Source organism: Arabidopsis lyrata (assembly GCF_000004255.2).
Source record: "Arabidopsis lyrata subsp. lyrata unplaced genomic scaffold ARALYscaffold_4, whole genome shotgun sequence".
NCBI classification, from domain to species: domain Eukaryota; kingdom Viridiplantae; phylum Streptophyta; class Magnoliopsida; order Brassicales; family Brassicaceae; genus Arabidopsis; species Arabidopsis lyrata.
This window is the reverse complement of record NW_003302552.1, coordinates 15158702-15175767: the sequence shown is the minus strand read 5'-3', so window position 1 is coordinate 15175767 and position 17066 is coordinate 15158702. Positions and strand designations below refer to the sequence as shown.

Here is a 17066-nt window from a genome sequence, read left to right as displayed (position 1 = left end):
CGTCCTTAGGGATTGCCCGGCCATGGTGGGAGTTTGGAGACGTATCGTACCAGCTCGGAGACTTCAATCATTCTTTGCGAAATCTCTGTTAGAATGGTTCTTTACAAACTTGTGCGAGGAGGCTGCGGGTGACGGGTGTTCTTGGTCTACCTTATTTGCAGTTGCGGTATGGTGGGCGTGGAAGTGGAGGTGTGGAGATATTTTTGGAGGGATGAGTAGGTTTCGGGACAGGGTTCGATTCATAAAAGACCTTGCCCAGGAGGTATTCATCGCACACAAGGCAGTCATAGGGGAATCTCGTACGGCTATGAGAGAAGTAAGGCTAATTGCGTGGAAACCACCGTCTGCGGGTTGGACAAAAATCAACACGGATGGTGCTTCGCGTGGGAATCCAGGATTAGCAACTGCTGGGGGTCTATTACGGGATGAAGGAGGTAACTGGATATGTGGATTTGCGTTGAATATAGGGATATGTTCGGCTCTTATGGCGGAACTTTGGGGAGTCTATTACGGGTTATATATTGCGTGGGAGAAAGGAATCACACGAGTAGAACTCGAAGTGGATTCGGAGATTGTGGTGGGTTTTTTGACGACAGGGATAAGCGAGAATCATCCACTGTCATTCCTAGTACGGTTGTGCTATGGCTTCATTTCAAGGGACTGGATAGTCCGAGTGTCTCATGTGTATAGGGAGGCTAATCGTCTTGCAGATGGATTAGCGAACTATGCGTTTACGTTATCATTGGGTTTTCATTTTTTGGATGGTAGTCCGCCCATTGTTAGTTCGTTGTTGTTTGATGACATGAACGGGTCTGCGTACCCTCGTAATGTCCGTGTGTAATTGTGTTTAAGTTTTTCTTTCAATAAAATGGGGAGGCTTTTGTCTCCCCTCCTCATACCAAAAAAAAAAAATAAGTAAATAAAAATCATCTAATTAAACTCGTAATATATCATTAACGTTATGGGATGTAACTAATCACAAGTATTCTGTGATTTACGGGATTGTTCGGGTAAAGGCTTGTAAGCAAATTGTTTCTTCTCGGATTCTTTTTGTGATTCGTTTAAAACAGTGAGGTGGTTGACAGATAATTTCCTATCTAAATTACCTTAAATTCGCAACGAGATGGACATATGAAACTCTACTGTATACGTTTGACCCAAATTAACTCTCTCTATCTCACACAAACATACACATAGTTTTTAACAAAAAAATAAATAAATACACATAGTGACATAGACTATAAATTTAACAAACAAAATATATATATATATATATATATATATATATATATATATTTAAACGTAAATTTCTATTGACTTATCATCATTATCAACCAAGTGGTTAATTAGGCAGAGGTGGAGACAAGCGGCAGAAAACCAGGCACCATTTACCAACTTGAAAAGTATAATTAAGATTCCTTATTATTATTGTAGACGTTTTGGGTCGTTAACTTATGCAAAAGCTTAGTTAGTTATTACAAATATATGGCGATTTAACAATATTAACCCACATTTTCTCTGATTACAAATATATAACATCATAGTCAAATTAGTTGCAAATTTCACACATATGCACCTTTCTTGCAATAAAAGACATGCATATTTCATTGCTTCATTGCAAAAATGAGATTTAGTTTTCTTCTGTTTAACTTTGCCGAAATTTACACATACGTATAACCTATTCAAAGTGTCAACGAATATGAGCTATTTAGACCTGTATAATTTAAGTGTATACTATTCTCTTACTAAATTAATTAGATTAAGTTGAGTATTTTACTCGCAATTGAGCGGGTCTAGAGGCTAGTTTTAACCCTTTAGTGAATAAGACAAATGGCATAGTCTTACTTTCACCTAAACCAACTAACTTTTTAATACTTTGTTTTTAATAAATTAGACCCCTTTTTTTTTTTTTTGGACAAAAAAATTAGACCCTTATAAATTAGTATAACCTACATTTTTTTTAGTTTATTTGGTCGAGTGGACCTTCCAACATCCGTCTCTTAGGATTCTCAATTATTTTGTTTTGTCTCACATTGTGTTACGTGTAAATCTAATGGAAAGAAGCAAAAGAAAAGAATAGATTTCAATATTTAATTGATGTATAAACAATATTACTTCATACATTTTGTACAGAAACAATAAGCAAAAAAAAGTATCATTCCTTTAGTTTTCTTAACGATACATATATATAGCTCCATGCATTTTCATTTTCAAACATTTAAACATCAAAGACAAAAATTGACTTCTGATACATGTATATGTTATATATACAACCATGAAAGGCGATGTTAGCTCCATACGAAAAAAAAGAAAAAGAAAAATTAAATCTAATATGAATATTTAACATCAAATGCTGATCATCTCTGATACATGGATACAACCATGAAGGCAATGTGAATTCTATACGTACAGAAGAAATTTAGATATCATATGAGGTAGACTAATAAGTAATCGTTAATTTTGATTTATATATACAGATAGCAAAGTTTTACTTTATATCGTGTAGAAAGATTAACTATATATGTCCCTTTATTAAAGTATGGATACATAGTAATATTTAAAACACGATCCATGCATGCCTTGACAATATATAAGCAACTAGAGAGTTTATCGATGCCTCAAGCTTTGTACCTTGGTGATATTGTTGTCTACTCAACTTATGCTTCATTGATCAAACCGAGTTTTTTAACTCTTATCATAAAGTTTTTTTGGCCGTATTTAGCTGATTTACTTGTTAATACATAAGTTTAATTTAACTATAAAACCATTTTTTAATTATATCTTATACCTCCGAACAAGTTACTTTTATCCATATCATTAGAAATTTACTACTAGTTCTAGTGCTTTTCTTTTTTGCCAATAGTTATGCTAAACACAAAAACATGTTTTGATTTTCCGTTTCACTCGAACATGGGAGTGGACCAGTTTTGATATCCCGGTCCGCTATCTTAATGTGCTGTTTATATGAATGATTTTTTAATTTCATTTTAAAACTAGAAAATCATTAAAAAAGTTATTTTCGTCAACAAAATATCTAACTTTATAGTTTATACTATCCAACCAAATATATGAATTATCTCAAATATTTCACATTATCTCAAAAAATTTCTATCCTTTTCATCATTCAATAATTAAAAAAAAAACATACAAAATATAAAATTGTCAGTATTAATTTTTTTGGGTTGCTTAGCTACTCTTCCATGAAGACGTACAAATTACAATGGAAAAAGAGAAAGTTAGGTTCACTGAACTAATAGTCACGTGTTGCATTCAATACACGGGCGTTTTTATCCCGGCGGCTGCCGCCACGTCAGCATATTCGGCGTTCTTCAGACAAGAGTGAGACCAATATGTCGGAGAAAGCCCTGATGACGAACTTGTGTGTGTCGGTTGGATTCAAGGAGAGATAAGTGAGTAGGAGCTCATCCAAGAAATCGTAACCATCGTTCGGATCACGGCTAAGTTCTCCGGCGTCAATGGCGGCGTCAATCATCTCTTGCATTGATCGCCGGAAGTCCGTTAACGGATCCGGTGAGTCCACGTTTTGAGTCACGGCGGTTCCTCCGCTTATAAGCCTCGTAGTAGTAGTCACGGTAGTATCATAATTCTTCTTCTTTTTCTTTGTCGACGTGATAGTGGCATTATCGTAGTTATCAGAGAATTCTCTTGACCGGGTTTCTGGTGAGTCGGTGATTGCATTGGACCGGCCAGGGGAAGAGAAGAAGAAGCGACGAGAAGCGAAAGCCGCGGATACATCAGGAGAGATATCAGATTCATATGATGACGTGGATGACGAGGAGGTGGCTGCCGGAGTGGTGGTGGCAGAGGAGGAAGGTAAGTCAGTGACACGGTGGTGTTGGTTGTTGTCATGGTGGTAGAGGAGGTTGAAGTTATTGAGGAGAACGATAGAGGGACGGCTAGGTTGGTCGGTAAAGTCTTGATCGGCGGAGGACGGGGGAATACACGGCGAAGAATAGCATTTGGTGAGATTCGACGGGAAGCAAAGATGGAGGCTTTTCCACAAGATTTTTGGCATTTTTAAGAGAGAGAGAGAATAAATGTTTCGAGCAAATGGATATGTTGGCATATTTTGTAACATATATACACAAATGTCTCAGTTACGTTTATTAAAAGGGTACTTATGTAATTTGCAAATTTCATTAATTATGAGTTTACCATCAATTTTCTGATTTATCTCATTTTCAAGAATCGTAATCCAGCTACCAAGATTCTGAATGTTGACTATGTGTTCACCAATCACCACATCCACATGAACTTGTGTTGCGACTTGCAAAACAAAGTCACTGTACTTGTTATTTACTAAATGCAGTTATTAGGATCCTTAATTTTCATCTATATTGATGAAACGTTTACAAAGTAGATTCAAAAAATATACTTTTCCCTAACGGGTATTGTACTTTCGAGTGAATGTGAATACCAGATATTTACTTTTTTAGATTTTTTCTCTCTTTTTGTTTGATACTTTCTAATTTTGTAATTATTTACTTTCTTTCTGAACACTGACGTACAAAGCTGAATTCAACATGGGGAGGTATTTCTTTATACGTGAATGGTATTTATTAATTTTGGTTTATTCATATAACCTTATAGTTTGTCAGAGTTACAAAAACTGCAAAATATGAAGAATGATTGTCCTTGCAATTACAGAATAGAGAGCTCACGAGGAGGTAAATTCATCCACCACCTAGATTGGTCCACTCATCATGACGTAAAGCCAAAAGACGTTAGTTCAAGTACGAATACTCCCCTAGTGTGGTCCTGATTTTGGACCTTTGGTCCACCGGTCCGATTCACAAGGTCAGGTCGAGTTTTCACTGGTCCGACCAAGCAGCTCATTCGGTTATTTTTGTTTGGTTAAAATCCTAAAGATATTTTAGATACCAGTGAGGCAGTGACTATCACTAAGTCTGGCCATTTTTGTAGATATAAAATCATGTAATAAGGATTAAAGATCGGTTACTGATAATGTGGTGTCAAGTGCGGATAATTTAAATCCATAAAAATTTACAATTCAAATCCTCGCCGGATATAAGCAAGTTAAACATGTAAATGAATTATCCAATATATATATATATATATATATATATATATATATATATATATATATAATACGTATCTGGTTAGATGATTTGGTTACAGAGACTAATGTCAAGTTATGTTTGTGAAAGGCTTGACTCTTTTTGTGTTTCGGGTATCTTTCCTTGTAGCCCATATATTTTCAGGGTTAGCTCTCATTACTGGTAAGATCGTATCGGATAACACTCGAAATGCAAAGCCAGCCTAGCTATCATCTTGCCAAGGCTAGGGTGGACCGGTGGTACCACTTTGTGTAATTATCCGGCACCAGAAAAAAAGAGATTCGAACTCATCTTTCACATGGATAAATTTATGTGGGTCACCTACAGAAAATATAGCTATCATCATATTTTGTTGTTACATAAGCGACTCATGAATCGTCCGCCAATATTCCATCACCAAATAAGAACCACAAAAAGCGGCGATTGATGGATCATAAGATTTAGATTATGGTAAGTTGTAGAATGTTTGTAATGCCTAAAGGCCATTATGCCCCATGTCATGTTGGGGTATGGACAACTACTTAGCCCCACAAATTGATGTCCCATTTGGTTTAGACTGGAATTTTGAGACATATTTTCTTTATTTTGCTTTTTTTGGGCTCATCAGTTCTCTTCATATGGATGTTGCAAATGACCAATTCGGTTCAGTTCAGGTCGGTCGGGAGTCGATCGGGACTAAGACCCGACTTTGATCTAGCCAAACCTAATTTAGCCTCGATATTTAGGATTTAGGTCTGACTCGTTCAAGCTTTATAGCAATACAAATCAACCCGCAGTTAGAAATGAAACATTTGATAGGTCAATCCAGCCTGAACCGGGTGAGTTAGGGCATATATGACCAAAACAACTCATAACCCAAAATTTCATAGATTCATCACAAATAATATATGAATGTATGGTTGTTTTTAGTTGGGTCTCTATCTCTATTATAACTATCCCAATCTCTTCGGTGTTGTTATAGGGACATGGCAACAACTAGACAAGGAAAAGCTCATAAATGCGATACATCCAACATTCAAAGCACATGACACGAACTTTGAAGCGTAAGTTGTCACAAGTTAACATCAAACCTAGACATATTCTACATATGCAGCCTTTAGTTATCCTGTTCCAACAAACTGATTATTACCACATCTTTATTTCAGGTACGCTCAAGATCGACTTGCTACCTCTAATCCGTTTCCTGCAAAATTTGACGACAGAATCTGTAAGTTGAAACAGACAGGATCGGGAACAACAATCCTAGACACATGTTCCGCATTGGTTGAGCAAAGTTGTTCTAAATAAGAAGAGTAGACATATATGTGACTTAGTTATAGTTATTAAGCAGGGTTATGAGAGATTATACCATCTGGATCAAAGAAGAAAACTTGCTTGACTTTTCCATCAGGAAGAGACTTCTGAAAAGTTTCTATCCTTTTTTCCTACACCATACAACGACGAGAGAAGATCAATGAAATAACTCTGGGGGATACCTACAAATAAACATTCTTGAAACGATTGCAGAAGACTAGATGATCGTCAAAAGACTTAACAGAGTAGAACTTTGAGATGCTGAGGAAGCATAATTGTTTTAACCAGTCTAGATTCCATGCTAACCATATCCATAACTCCTCATTCTGTATAATCAAAGCAATGCCAAAGAAACAATACCTTGAGAGAATGAAGGAAAGAGTCGAAATTTGGGACGGAGAAGCAGATATGGTGACCCATTGGGAGATGGCTAGGATCACGAACCGCTGAGGTAGCACTGTAAGGACCTTCTGGAAGGTTGGTTGAAGGGTTTCTCTGGATAATGTGCATTGCAAAAGCACCTGGTAAGTTTAGCCATATCACCTTTAGGTCTCCAAAATCAGGACTTTCGATCTCCTCGAACCCAAACACCTGAAAATAAGCCATTGGTTTCAGAACAAAAGGAAGGAAATATAAAATAAAGAAGATGACGATGAAGATAACATTAATTTGATCAAAATGATTAAGACTACGATATAAATATTAATTCTTTTTCTCTTCCAAATGTGGAAATTAGAAACGAGACACATCCACAAAAGCAACACAAATCTCTAAATCAAAAGCCAATTTGCAAACCCTAGATTCTATTCCAGATGGATGGGTATATAATCTTTACAAAGACTTAAATCAAAGGTTTCGTTTTTGTCGAATTGGTAACAATTCAGAAACCAAGAACAGAGAATTTGATGAATCCGAGAAGAGAGATAAAAAAGAAAAGTGTAAGAAATTGAATACGTCGATTAGGTATCGTAACCTCTTTGTAAAACTCGGCAAGGCGTTTGATGTCGGAGGATTCTCTGGCTATATGGCCAAGACTCGCCATGTTTGGTTCTAAGAGGAGGAGGACAAAGCTTATCAAAAGAAAGAAGAACTCAGAAACAAAAGTTACAAAAAATGGTCGACAAAAAAATTACTAACACATCCTTAATTCCAGTCATCATGTTCACCTAATTATGATGAACTAGTGTTATAGCCCGTGCGTTGCACGGCCCTTTTTCAACATTTTGGATCTTTCTTTATTTTGGGCCATCGTTAAATTTTCTTTGTAGTATTGCTGGGCTATTGGGCTACTATATTAGTTTATTAAAAATAAAAATAAATAAAAAAATAGAATAGCAGACGCAAAAAATTGCTTCGAGAGTGATAATCATTTTTGCAGCTCATTCACAAAAAAAATTCTTCGATTTCTCTTTTTTTTCTGATTGTTCATCCTAAAATTTGCGTTTGTTTTCCTTCACTAAATCCTATTTATCTTCTAATATGATTCTCGTCTCCTTAATTTTGGCGTCTGCGTCTCCGTCTCCGGTCGAGTTGAATCATCTAGAAGCTGTTTCGATTTCGGCAAAGCTATTTGGTAAGAAATCCGAGAAGCAATAATAATAACATCTGAAATCCTAAGTCCTAAGAAAAAGTGAGAATCCTAAATCCTAAGTCCTAACATAGTAAAATAAGAGAGACGACAGTTTTAAGTACAATCATTTCTTTTCCTTCTTAATCTGAGCCTTGGACATTAGCTTAGGCTTCGTTGATGATTGTTGAACATCTTTAGATGTTGCCAAGGATCTTTTAGTTGTAGGCTTTGGAGTGGAAACGTTATAAGCGTTGTCTTCATTGTTGTCTAATTTTTCCATATCAACAAAGTTAATTTCAGCCTGCAAGAAAAGATAAAAATAAGTAATAGTAAAAGGATATGGATAAGTGATAAATTGAGTTTACAACCTGAGTTGAGGTCCCGATTGAAGTCCCCACTGAATTTCCAGAGACAGTGATTATTTCTTGTTCAATAGCATTCTAAAAGCAACAAACAAAAGCAAATAATAAGAATTGAATATACTAATGGATCATATTTAAATTTCACTTATTTTGTATACTTACCAAAGTATAAGCACTTTCAGAGAAACTTTGAATAACATCGGGAACATCAGTAAGACTTATAACTTTGTATGTAGAAGATTGGTTATACTTTGCCTCATCTTTAACCATGATTTTGAAAACATAATTACGACCGTCTAGATCAAGCAGGAATTTGTTGCTCAAGCAATTCATATGCTGATTTTTTATGAGTGGAATGACCACGTCGTTGAATAAAATCAACGAAGCACTACCTGTGTTATCTGTTGCTTTGACAAACAATTTAAACCTAGAAGAATAGATATGCTTCAGAAATACCCAAATCAATTATGAAAATAGATTAACATGTGTATGAATATGAAAATCGTAAAATACCTGGGTTGTGTCGTGGTTATCTGTTTACCGCATTTCTCACAAGAATACTTATCAAATTCTATTTCTTCAGTTTCAGGGTTAAAATATTGTTTTGCTTTAGTAAAGCAAAGCGTGCAACCGATGTAAAACCAAGAAGCTTTTGGCTCCAGAGAAATTGATGCAAGTATATTGCAGGTCATCACCTAGGTTTTAAGAATGAATATGTTCAGTCGATAGCTAAAAAAGTGGTGGATTCATAATTATGTATTAAATTCTTACTTGGTTAGTTTCCATGAGTTCGATGATTGTTTTTCTTTCAGATAAGTGAAATGACTGTTTGGAAATATGAGCCGACTTTGAAGATATTATTTCAGTAATAGCTAATCTTGGTTCTTCGTTGCACAACCTATAACAGAAAAATATTTGCGTTTAAAAGCTGAAAATATAAGCTAATGAAACAGGACGAAACATATATTATGTATATTTACTTACGCTTCTTGAAACTGAAGAATCTCTGGTAGTGGAGAATTGATATAAGCTTTTGTTGTAAATTTTGAGCTTTGAACTGTGCCTTTACCTGGAAAAGAAAAATTCAAAAGTTAAATGTTTTATACATCTTAACACTCTTTTTCTCAATGATACGTTTAAGAATACGTATACCTTGATATAGCAAAGTCTTCATCAAACTTCCAAGAAAAACAACAGGACCTGATGGTTGGGATTTAATATTAGAGTAGACATCTTCTGCAAGTTTACCCCATAAGGCAACATCAATAAGTGAATCCCTGAGGAAGAAAAAGAATTGTTTAAGAAACATCAATAAGCGAGTCTCTTCTGAAGATTTCAAACATGAATAAAGGATGAATTTTAAAATTACCCAAGATCTTTAAGCTGAAGATTAAGCAACTTTGTTGGACCTTCAGCAGTAGTGATACTCTTAACTTCATTCATCCCAACAATCTCACCAATAATGTCTGGAAATTTGGAAAATTACATTGAGAAATAACTTATAGATGAATAGGAAAAATAAAAGTGGTGGAGATAACGTACCAATGAATATAGTATCATCATTTCTTCTTGCTAATATCTTAGGAAAAGGACATAAGTTGAAACACGCTTCTAGATTAGGAATCTCCTCGCTTGGTTTAACACATGTGTAGAATATGAAATTGATCTTGTAAGGATGGTCACAACTCCGAAATTTTCCTAGATTTGGGCATAATTCAAAGTTCATAAGAACACAACATTTCCCTTCTTTTAAGTCCTTCTGAAATTTATCGAGTAATTTTGCTTTTACAGAAGCTTGTATCCTACTTCCCTGTTTCAAAATAAAACGTCAAACGTATCACAGAGTTGTTATAAAAAAATGCTCATCCAATTATCACATCTCTCTCTCTATCTTTTAACATAACAACATTACATAACAAAGCATTCATGTTTTTGTTCAATAGATTCTCGCCTCTTTCCACTTACAACTAAATAATTCAGCTAAGACAGAGGCTGTTTTTGTAAAGTGAATTCACGACTAAACAACTCAATATTTCAGCAAAGTAAATAATTCAGCAAACTAAACCATACAATTATCACATCTCTCTGTCTCTTCTAACATAACAACATTACATAACCAAGCATTTGCCTTTGAATTCAATAGATTCTCGTCACTAAATAATTCAGCAAAGTAAATAATTCAGCAAACTAAACCGTGTTATTATCACATCTCTCTCTATCTTCTAACATGACAACATTACATAACAAAGCATTCATGTTTATGTTGAATAGATTCTCGTCTCTTTCCACTTACAACTAAATAATTCAGCGAAGACAGAGGCTGTTTTGTAAAGTGAATAAACGACTAAACTCAATAATTCAGGAAAGTAAATAATTCAGCAAACTAAACCATCCAATTCGAGTGGCATGTCTAGAGAATTAAGTTTGCAATATAAACCTGCAAATCCAAAATCAAATGTAAAATTAAAAATTATATGAAGAATAAGAAGAAAGTGTTAAATAGAAAATAGGATGGGTCTCGGTAAGGCACGACGTGTGAAGAACGATGAAGAACAAAGTAAACCAAATTTGATAAATTAGAACACAAAATTTGTAAATTGAGAGATTTTGCAATAGAAGTATCAGTTGGAATTACCCGATTAGAGCTAGAGGGAACATAAATCAAAAAAGGAAGAGGTCTGATAGCTTTATGTATGAAGCCATGTTGTTGTGCTATTGTTGAGAAGTGGAGCTTGATATCCAGATCGTGGGAGAAGAGGGGCAGCAGTTGTGTAAAAAAAAAAAATTTGTCGTCAATTTCTTTTTTGTATTTTAAATAATTTTTTAATTGATAATTGATAATTGATAAATAAAGGCAGAAAAGAACCGAGAGAAATAAGCCTTGTTTGAAAAATCGCTAGGCGCTAGTCGGGCGCTCGGCATGGGCCTAGCGATTAATCGGAAAATCGGATTAAAATCGGGGATTAATCGGGGATTAGTTTTAGGGTTATTTTAATATTTTTAAAACATATTAATCCAATATTATTTTTAAAATTGCAGTAAACACATAAAAATGTATTTTTGAGACAAATATTTATGATTTTTATTAAAATATGAACATAAATTATTGTAAAACATTACAAACTCCCAATTCAAATGATTGAATAACAAAAATAAAAAGTTTTTTTATACTGGCAATCTAAAAATAATCGGGTATGTAAGATTAGGCGGGGAATAATCGGATTAGGCGGGGAATAATCGGATTAGGCGGAGAGTAATCGGGTGACTGATTTCTTTAAGGGATTAGTCATTAATCGAGGCGGACAGGGTGGGCCTAGCGATTAAGCGGGGAGTAATCGGGTCTAGGCGGGGATTTTTAGAACAGTGGAAATAAGTAGTTGAGAAGTAAAAGTAGAGAATTTGGGGTTTAAGACAGGTGTCAGAAGGATAGAGCTGCAGTTAATAGTAAAATGACTTGTGATTTATTAGATAGGGATACGTGGCATCAACTCGTTATGACACATCTTTAATCAAACCATACGGTTTGAACCGATCGGTTTGTATATTGATTTCTCTGAAGCCGGCCAGAATAATTAAATAAAAAAGTGATTATTTACTTTATTAACTAGGATCGGACCCACGGTCCACCACATGAAAATATTAGTTTACATACGTTGATTTTAATATTGTGCATGAGTGAATCGTATAGTGTACTTATAAATATTCATAATAACGAATTGTAGAAAAATGTTAAATTGTTTATAATTAAACCCATCATATTAATTATGATTTACAAAATAGAATTTTGTGTTTTAGAATTCAAAAATTAGACGATTCATGGGAATTATAGCAGTCAAAATAGGTCAAAAACTGCAGGTCGAGCCCAAATCATCTTACTATGGGGCAGATTTGGGAAAATATATTAAACCCGCAAATAAGTGGGTTACATGGATTGATTCGCAGTGGGTCATCGGTTTTCGTCCGCGGATTGGCGGATCAGCCCGCTTGTTAGTATTTATTGATAAAAATATAATTTATTCAACATGTCGTAATTAAAAACTTTTAATAAATGAAATTATAAATTTATAAATATAATGATATATAAAATTATTTTCTCTAAATTTTTATTTATTTATTTATTTATTTTAGTAGTATTTTAAATGTTGATTACTTTAAAATTATTTAAACAAATCTACGAACAACTCCGCAAATTAGCATCATTCGTGGGATGGGTTGGTGTTTCATATATGCTACCCGTGGGTCGTGCGGACCGACTAACTACATGTCGAGATATATTTTGCCTATCGCAAAACGGGCTTAATGAGACGAATCAACTCGTTTTGACAGCTCTAATGAGAATATTATTTAGTCATACAACAAAATGGAGTTTGTACATTGGAATAATATAATTTGTATCTTATTTGTTAGATGAGAGATTGAAAGATGAAATATAATGATTAAAAAATTAATTAATATTTTTCATGATTCATAAAATTTAATAAATATTTATCATCTTGTTGAATAATTCTAAAACTTATATTCAAGAAATCTTTATAATTTTAAAATTAAACTTCTTTGATAAGCTATGAGTACGTATGAAAATACCATAATTTTGATTTAATCTAATTAAATTAAAATTAGTTACATGGATTCTATATCTATTTAATTTACAGGACCAAAATAAAAATATCTATTTAATTTTTTAAAATAGATGAGTTAGTTGTGATAAATTTTCTAGAAATCTTTAGAAGCAGGTAAGATATCTTTGGCTAAAATAAGCAAAATTAATGACAAAAACGTTGATTGTAATGGAATTAGTTCCAAAAATATATGAACACATATATTATACGTAAATAATGTATACTATTGTTCGGAATATGCTTTTATAATTAGTTACCATAAGTACAATCAGATTTTATTTGATTTCCATAAATATTTGATTTTAGTTCGATTTTTTATTATTAATTCGAATTTATATTCCAAAAAAATTTCAAAGATCCAATTTCAGAATTTCGGGTCAATTTTTTTATTTTGATCCGACCCATTTTCATTTGTACGTGACCCGGAAAAAATTATTTGTTGCTTAATCCGAGTATCCCCGACCAATTAGAAATGTTCGAACCCAACAATGTATCCGGTTTAAAACATCCGGTCCGGTATTAAACCCTTTATGTCTCCGAAATCTCTCACCTCCACCAATTCCTCATTTTCCCAATCGCACTTCCTTTACCACTTCAGATCAGACGTCAATTTCTTCAACTCTCCACTGAAGAGATTTCACCGAAATTTCTACTCCGATCGATCAATTAAAGATTGAAATGGAAGCTAATTCCGGCGGAGGAGCTGAAGGCGGAAGAGCGGCAACCGGAGGAGGAGGAGGGAGCGATGTGGAATTGGTGAGCAAGACGTTGCAAGTGGAGCATAAGCTTTTCTATTTTGATCTTAAGGAGAATCCTCGTGGAAGGTATCTAAAGATATCGGAGAAGACGTCGGCGACGAGGTCAACCATCATTGTTCCTTCCTCCGGCATCTCTTGGTTCCTTGATCTCTTCAATTACTATGTCAATTCTGAGGAACACGAGCTTTTTAGCAAAGAATTGCAGCTTGATTCCAAGGTTTTAACTTTATTTATCATCACTCTCCTCTGGGTACGCTCGTTGACTTTTCGACTCTCTTTAATTTTTGCTGTGTTGCTTTCTTTAGGTGTTTTACTTCGACATTGGTGAGAACAGAAGAGGACGCTTCTTGAAGGTATTGTTTTCCTCAATGAATTTGTAGTTTTTTCTTTTCTTTGGTATATGTGAGTTGGAGATTTAGGGAGTACTATATGTTTAGCAATGTTCATTTCATTTTGGTCGCCATTCTGGTTGTGATGGGTTTTGGTGTGGTGGTGTTAGGTGTCAGAAGCATCGGTTAGTAGAAATCGAAGTACCATTATTGTTCCAGCTGGAAGCTCTCCTGATGAAGGATGGGCAGCTTTCAGGAATATATTGGCTGAGATTCATGAAGCATCAGGACTTTTTGTGATGCCAAATAAGGTGGTATTATCGTCTCCTTTGATAGTTTTGGTTGAAATGCCGTCAACTACGTTCTCTGGTCTCATTCTCTCTTCCTTTTGGAAACAGAAACCTTCTGATGGACAGGAACACTTGGTTGATGATGTTGGGGCTGGATTTATACCTGGCCATGGTAGTCAGCAGCCATCTTCTTCAGAACATAATGTGGATCGATCAGTTGACTCGCCAGGCCAGGAAGAAACTGTTTCTAAAGTAATCAGAGCTGACCAGAAACGGTTCTTCTTTGATCTTGGGAACAATAACAGGGGCCATTTCCTGAGGATATCTGAGGTAATCTTGGAAGAACAATCTTTTGCTGGTTTAGCTCGATTGTATCATGGATTTAACATTAAGCATTTCTCAATACATGAAAATATAGGTAGCAGGTTCTGACAGGTCTTCCATCATTCTACCGTTATCGGGTCTTAAGCAGTTTCACGAAGTAATTGGTCACTTTGTGGAGATCACCAAAGATAAGATTGAAGGTATGACGGGTGCAAATGTCAGGACAGTTGATCCTCCTCAGAGATGAGTATTGATTCTTTTTAGGGGATGGGATTTTCAATCCTCTAACCATTTGAATCTGGCAACTTCAAGTAGATTGTCTGATCGCGGTGTGCAATAGTTTCACGCAATATCTGGCCCCTTTCACATCTTATAAAAATAATCCAGCAGGATCATCATTTATCTTAATAGTAGATAAAACTTTGGAGTCTGCAACTGGGAATAAGCTGAAAATCATCCACCATTTGTATACTTCTCTCTCTCCTTCTCCTCCTCATTTGCTTCAGTACTGTTTAACTATTTTTTTGTTTTTCTTTTGTTCAGTTTGGGTCATTGGGTGTATATCTGTTGACGGCTTGATGCATTTCAATTGTAAAAGAATAATTGGGGTTTATATGTTTGGGCTAATGCCACTGGGAATAAAAATGTAAGTGTACTTAGGGTTCTACTACTGAAAATTTTCGACGAAATTAAAAATATAGAAAATTGTCACAGAAATGAATTAAAAAATATAAAAAATAAAATAAAACTAAAGTTGCGTATAAAACTAAGGGAGAAGAAAACAAACAGCGTTTAAAAAAAAAAAAAAAAATTAAAACAAAAAGAGAGGAACAGCTTGGACACAGTCACAGAGAGAAGGGAAAAAAAAAAGTATTGTCGGTGATTTATATCCTCTTCAATAAACCACCACGACCTCTCAAACCCTAGCCTGAAAAAAGTCGCCGTCTTCTCAAGAAACATATCTATCCACTTCGCTTCATTACAAGGTTCGAACCCAGCCGACATAACTCCTCTTACTATATGTCTATCTATATATCTGTCGGTTCCTCTGTTTTCATTGAATCGTGTTTGAGATTTATGTCAAAATCAGTAGGTTTTGGATGTTTTTAGTGATTCATTTCTTTTGTTGTTGAATCTATTGCAGATCTGATGAAACTAGATCGAATCTTGCTCTAGATCCAGATGCTCCTTAACTTATTTACTCGAATTCATCATCATCATCATCATTATCATCGTCATGTCGCTGTTTCTAAAAGACGATTCGATTCAAATCCGTGAAGTATGGAACGAAAATCTCGAATCAGAAATGGCTCTGATTCGAGAAGTCGTCGACGATTTCCCATTCGTAGCGATGGACACAGAGTTCCCCGGAATCGTGTGTAGACCAGTGGGAACATTCAAAACCAACACAGAGTACCACTATGAAACCCTCAAAACAAACGTCAACATACTCAAGATGATTCAGCTCGGACTCACTTTCTCTGATGAGAAAGGAAACCTCCCAACGTGTGGAACAGACAACAAATACTGCATCTGGCAGTTCAATTTCCGTGAATTCGACCTCGAATCCGACATTTATGCTACTGATTCCATCGAGCTTCTTCGTCAATCAGGCATCGATTTCGCTAAAAACAACCAATTCGGTATCGATTCGAAACGTTTCGCCGAGCTTTTGATGTCATCAGGGATTGTTTTGAATGAAAACGTTCATTGGGTTACATTCCACAGCGGATATGATTTTGGTTACTTGTTGAAGCTATTGACTTGTCAGAATCTGCCGGAAACACAAACGGGGTTTTTCGAGATGATCAGTGTGTATTTCCCGAGGGTTTACGATATCAAACACTTGATGAAGTTCTGTAATAGTCTTCATGGAGGTCTGAACAAATTGGCGGAGCTGCTTGAAGTTGAGAGAGTTGGGATATGTCACCAGGCGGGATCGGATAGCTTGTTAACGTCGTGTACATTCAGGAAGCTGCAGGAGAATTTCTTCATTGGTTCAATGGAGAAATATTCTGGTGTTTTGTATGGATTAGGTGTTGAGAATGGTCAGATTGTTCATTGATAAAAGATCTCTTAATAAAAAAAAGTCAAAAGTTTAAAGTTTTTAAACAGTTTGTTATTTATTTAGATGGTTTTAGATTATTACATCACAGACAAGGTTGTTTAAATAAGTAGATCACAATTCGCAAGAACTAAGCTCTAATTTTGGTTTGGTATTGTGTTTCTCGTACTTATACATGTAGTCAATCTATGTGAATTTGTTTTTCTTGCGGCGAAAAAAAAAAAGGTGGGCCAATCATCACAAATTCATGAAAGTGGATAAGAAAAACATAAATTTGAGAGGTGTTATGAAAATCAACGTGGGCGGCTAACAAATATGTGAACAATATAGGCACGCGTTAAAACTTTTAATTGTTTA

At 35.0% G+C, this 17066-nt stretch overlaps 5 protein-coding genes across 7 annotated transcripts; 2 read left to right on the top strand and 3 right to left on the bottom strand.

Moving 5' to 3' along the window:
* Positions 1–3065: 3065 nt before the first annotated feature.
* LOC9315432 (transcription repressor OFP16) lies at positions 3066–4179 on the bottom strand. Its single transcript, XM_002879319.2, has one exon. The coding sequence runs from the start codon at positions 4097–4099 to the stop codon at positions 3311–3313; it is 789 nt and encodes a 262-aa protein (XP_002879365.2). The 5' UTR covers positions 4100–4179; the 3' UTR covers positions 3066–3310.
* A 1771-nt stretch (positions 4180–5950) lies between these two features.
* LOC9315431 (lactoylglutathione lyase) lies at positions 5951–7507 on the bottom strand. The gene is made up of 4 exons (XM_021029154.1): positions 7366–7507; positions 6753–6983; positions 6448–6523; positions 5951–6282 (listed from the first exon to the last, which is right to left on the bottom strand). Exons 1-4 carry the CDS (start codon positions 7432–7434, stop codon positions 6251–6253), a joined length of 408 nt encoding a protein of 135 aa, XP_020884813.1. The 5' UTR covers positions 7435–7507; the 3' UTR covers positions 5951–6250.
* A 420-nt stretch (positions 7508–7927) lies between these two features.
* Positions 7928–11113, bottom strand: LOC9317284 (replication protein A 70 kDa DNA-binding subunit C). Of its 3 annotated transcripts, none has more exons than XM_021029151.1 (11): positions 10960–11113; positions 10714–10761; positions 9867–10134; positions 9694–9790; positions 9477–9601; positions 9309–9393; positions 9096–9222; positions 8838–9019; positions 8487–8751; positions 8331–8402; positions 7928–8263 (listed from the first exon to the last, which is right to left on the bottom strand). In XM_021029151.1, exons 2-11 carry the CDS (start codon positions 10714–10716, stop codon positions 8087–8089), a joined length of 1401 nt encoding a protein of 466 aa, XP_020884810.1. In that variant the 5' UTR covers positions 10717–10761; positions 10960–11113; the 3' UTR covers positions 7928–8086. The 3 variants fall into 3 exon arrangements, with proteins under 3 accessions (XP_020884810.1, XP_020884811.1, XP_020884812.1); XM_021029152.1 differs by having other exon boundaries at positions 10618–10761; positions 10960–11112; XM_021029153.1 differs by lacking the exon at positions 10714–10761 and having other exon boundaries at positions 10960–11112.
* A 2251-nt stretch (positions 11114–13364) lies between these two features.
* Positions 13365–15314, top strand: LOC9317283 (transcription factor Pur-alpha 1). Its single transcript, XM_021029384.1, has 5 exons — positions 13365–13918; positions 14007–14054; positions 14201–14341; positions 14429–14650; positions 14739–15314. The coding sequence occupies exons 1-5, from the start codon at positions 13622–13624 to the stop codon at positions 14889–14891; spliced, it is 861 nt and encodes a 286-aa protein (XP_020885043.1). The 5' UTR covers positions 13365–13621; the 3' UTR covers positions 14892–15314.
* A 142-nt stretch (positions 15315–15456) lies between these two features.
* On the top strand, positions 15457–16756 carry LOC9317282 (probable CCR4-associated factor 1 homolog 7). Its single transcript, XM_002881169.2, has 2 exons — positions 15457–15630; positions 15789–16756. The coding sequence occupies exon 2, from the start codon at positions 15882–15884 to the stop codon at positions 16707–16709; it is 828 nt and encodes a 275-aa protein (XP_002881215.1). The 5' UTR covers positions 15457–15630; positions 15789–15881; the 3' UTR covers positions 16710–16756.
* The last annotated feature ends 310 nt before the right edge of the window (positions 16757–17066 follow it).

Coding starts and splice junctions, on each gene's coding strand:
- LOC9317283 (XM_021029384.1), top strand. CDS start 13,622: ATGGAAGCTAATTCCGGCGGAGGAGCTGAAGGCGGAAGAGCGGCAACC. Junction 14,342..14,428: donor TTTTTGTGATGCCAAATAAG/GTGGTATTATCG, acceptor TTTTGGAAACAG/AAACCTTCTGATGGACAGGA. Junction 14,651..14,738: donor ATTTCCTGAGGATATCTGAG/GTAATCTTGGAA, acceptor ATGAAAATATAG/GTAGCAGGTTCTGACAGGTC.
- LOC9315432 (XM_002879319.2), bottom strand. CDS start 4,099: ATGTTACAAAATATGCCAACATATCCATTTGCTCGAAACATTTATTCT.
- LOC9315431 (XM_021029154.1), bottom strand. CDS start 7,434: ATGGCGAGTCTTGGCCATATAGCCAGAGAATCCTCCGACATCAAACGC. Junction 6,984..7,365: donor TTGCCGAGTTTTACAAAGAG/GTTACGATACCT, acceptor GCTTATTTTCAG/GTGTTTGGGTTCGAGGAGAT. Junction 6,283..6,447: donor TTTCTTCTTTGATCCAGATG/GTATAATCTCTC, acceptor CAAATTTTGCAG/GAAACGGATTAGAGGTAGCA.
- LOC9317284 (XM_021029151.1), bottom strand. Junction 8,752..8,837: donor ATAACCACGACACAACCCAG/GTATTTTACGAT, acceptor CTATTCTTCTAG/GTTTAAATTGTTTGTCAAAG. Junction 8,403..8,486: donor CTGAAAGTGCTTATACTTTG/GTAAGTATACAA, acceptor TGTTGCTTTTAG/AATGCTATTGAACAAGAAAT.
- LOC9317282 (XM_002881169.2), top strand. CDS start 15,882: ATGTCGCTGTTTCTAAAAGACGATTCGATTCAAATCCGTGAAGTATGG.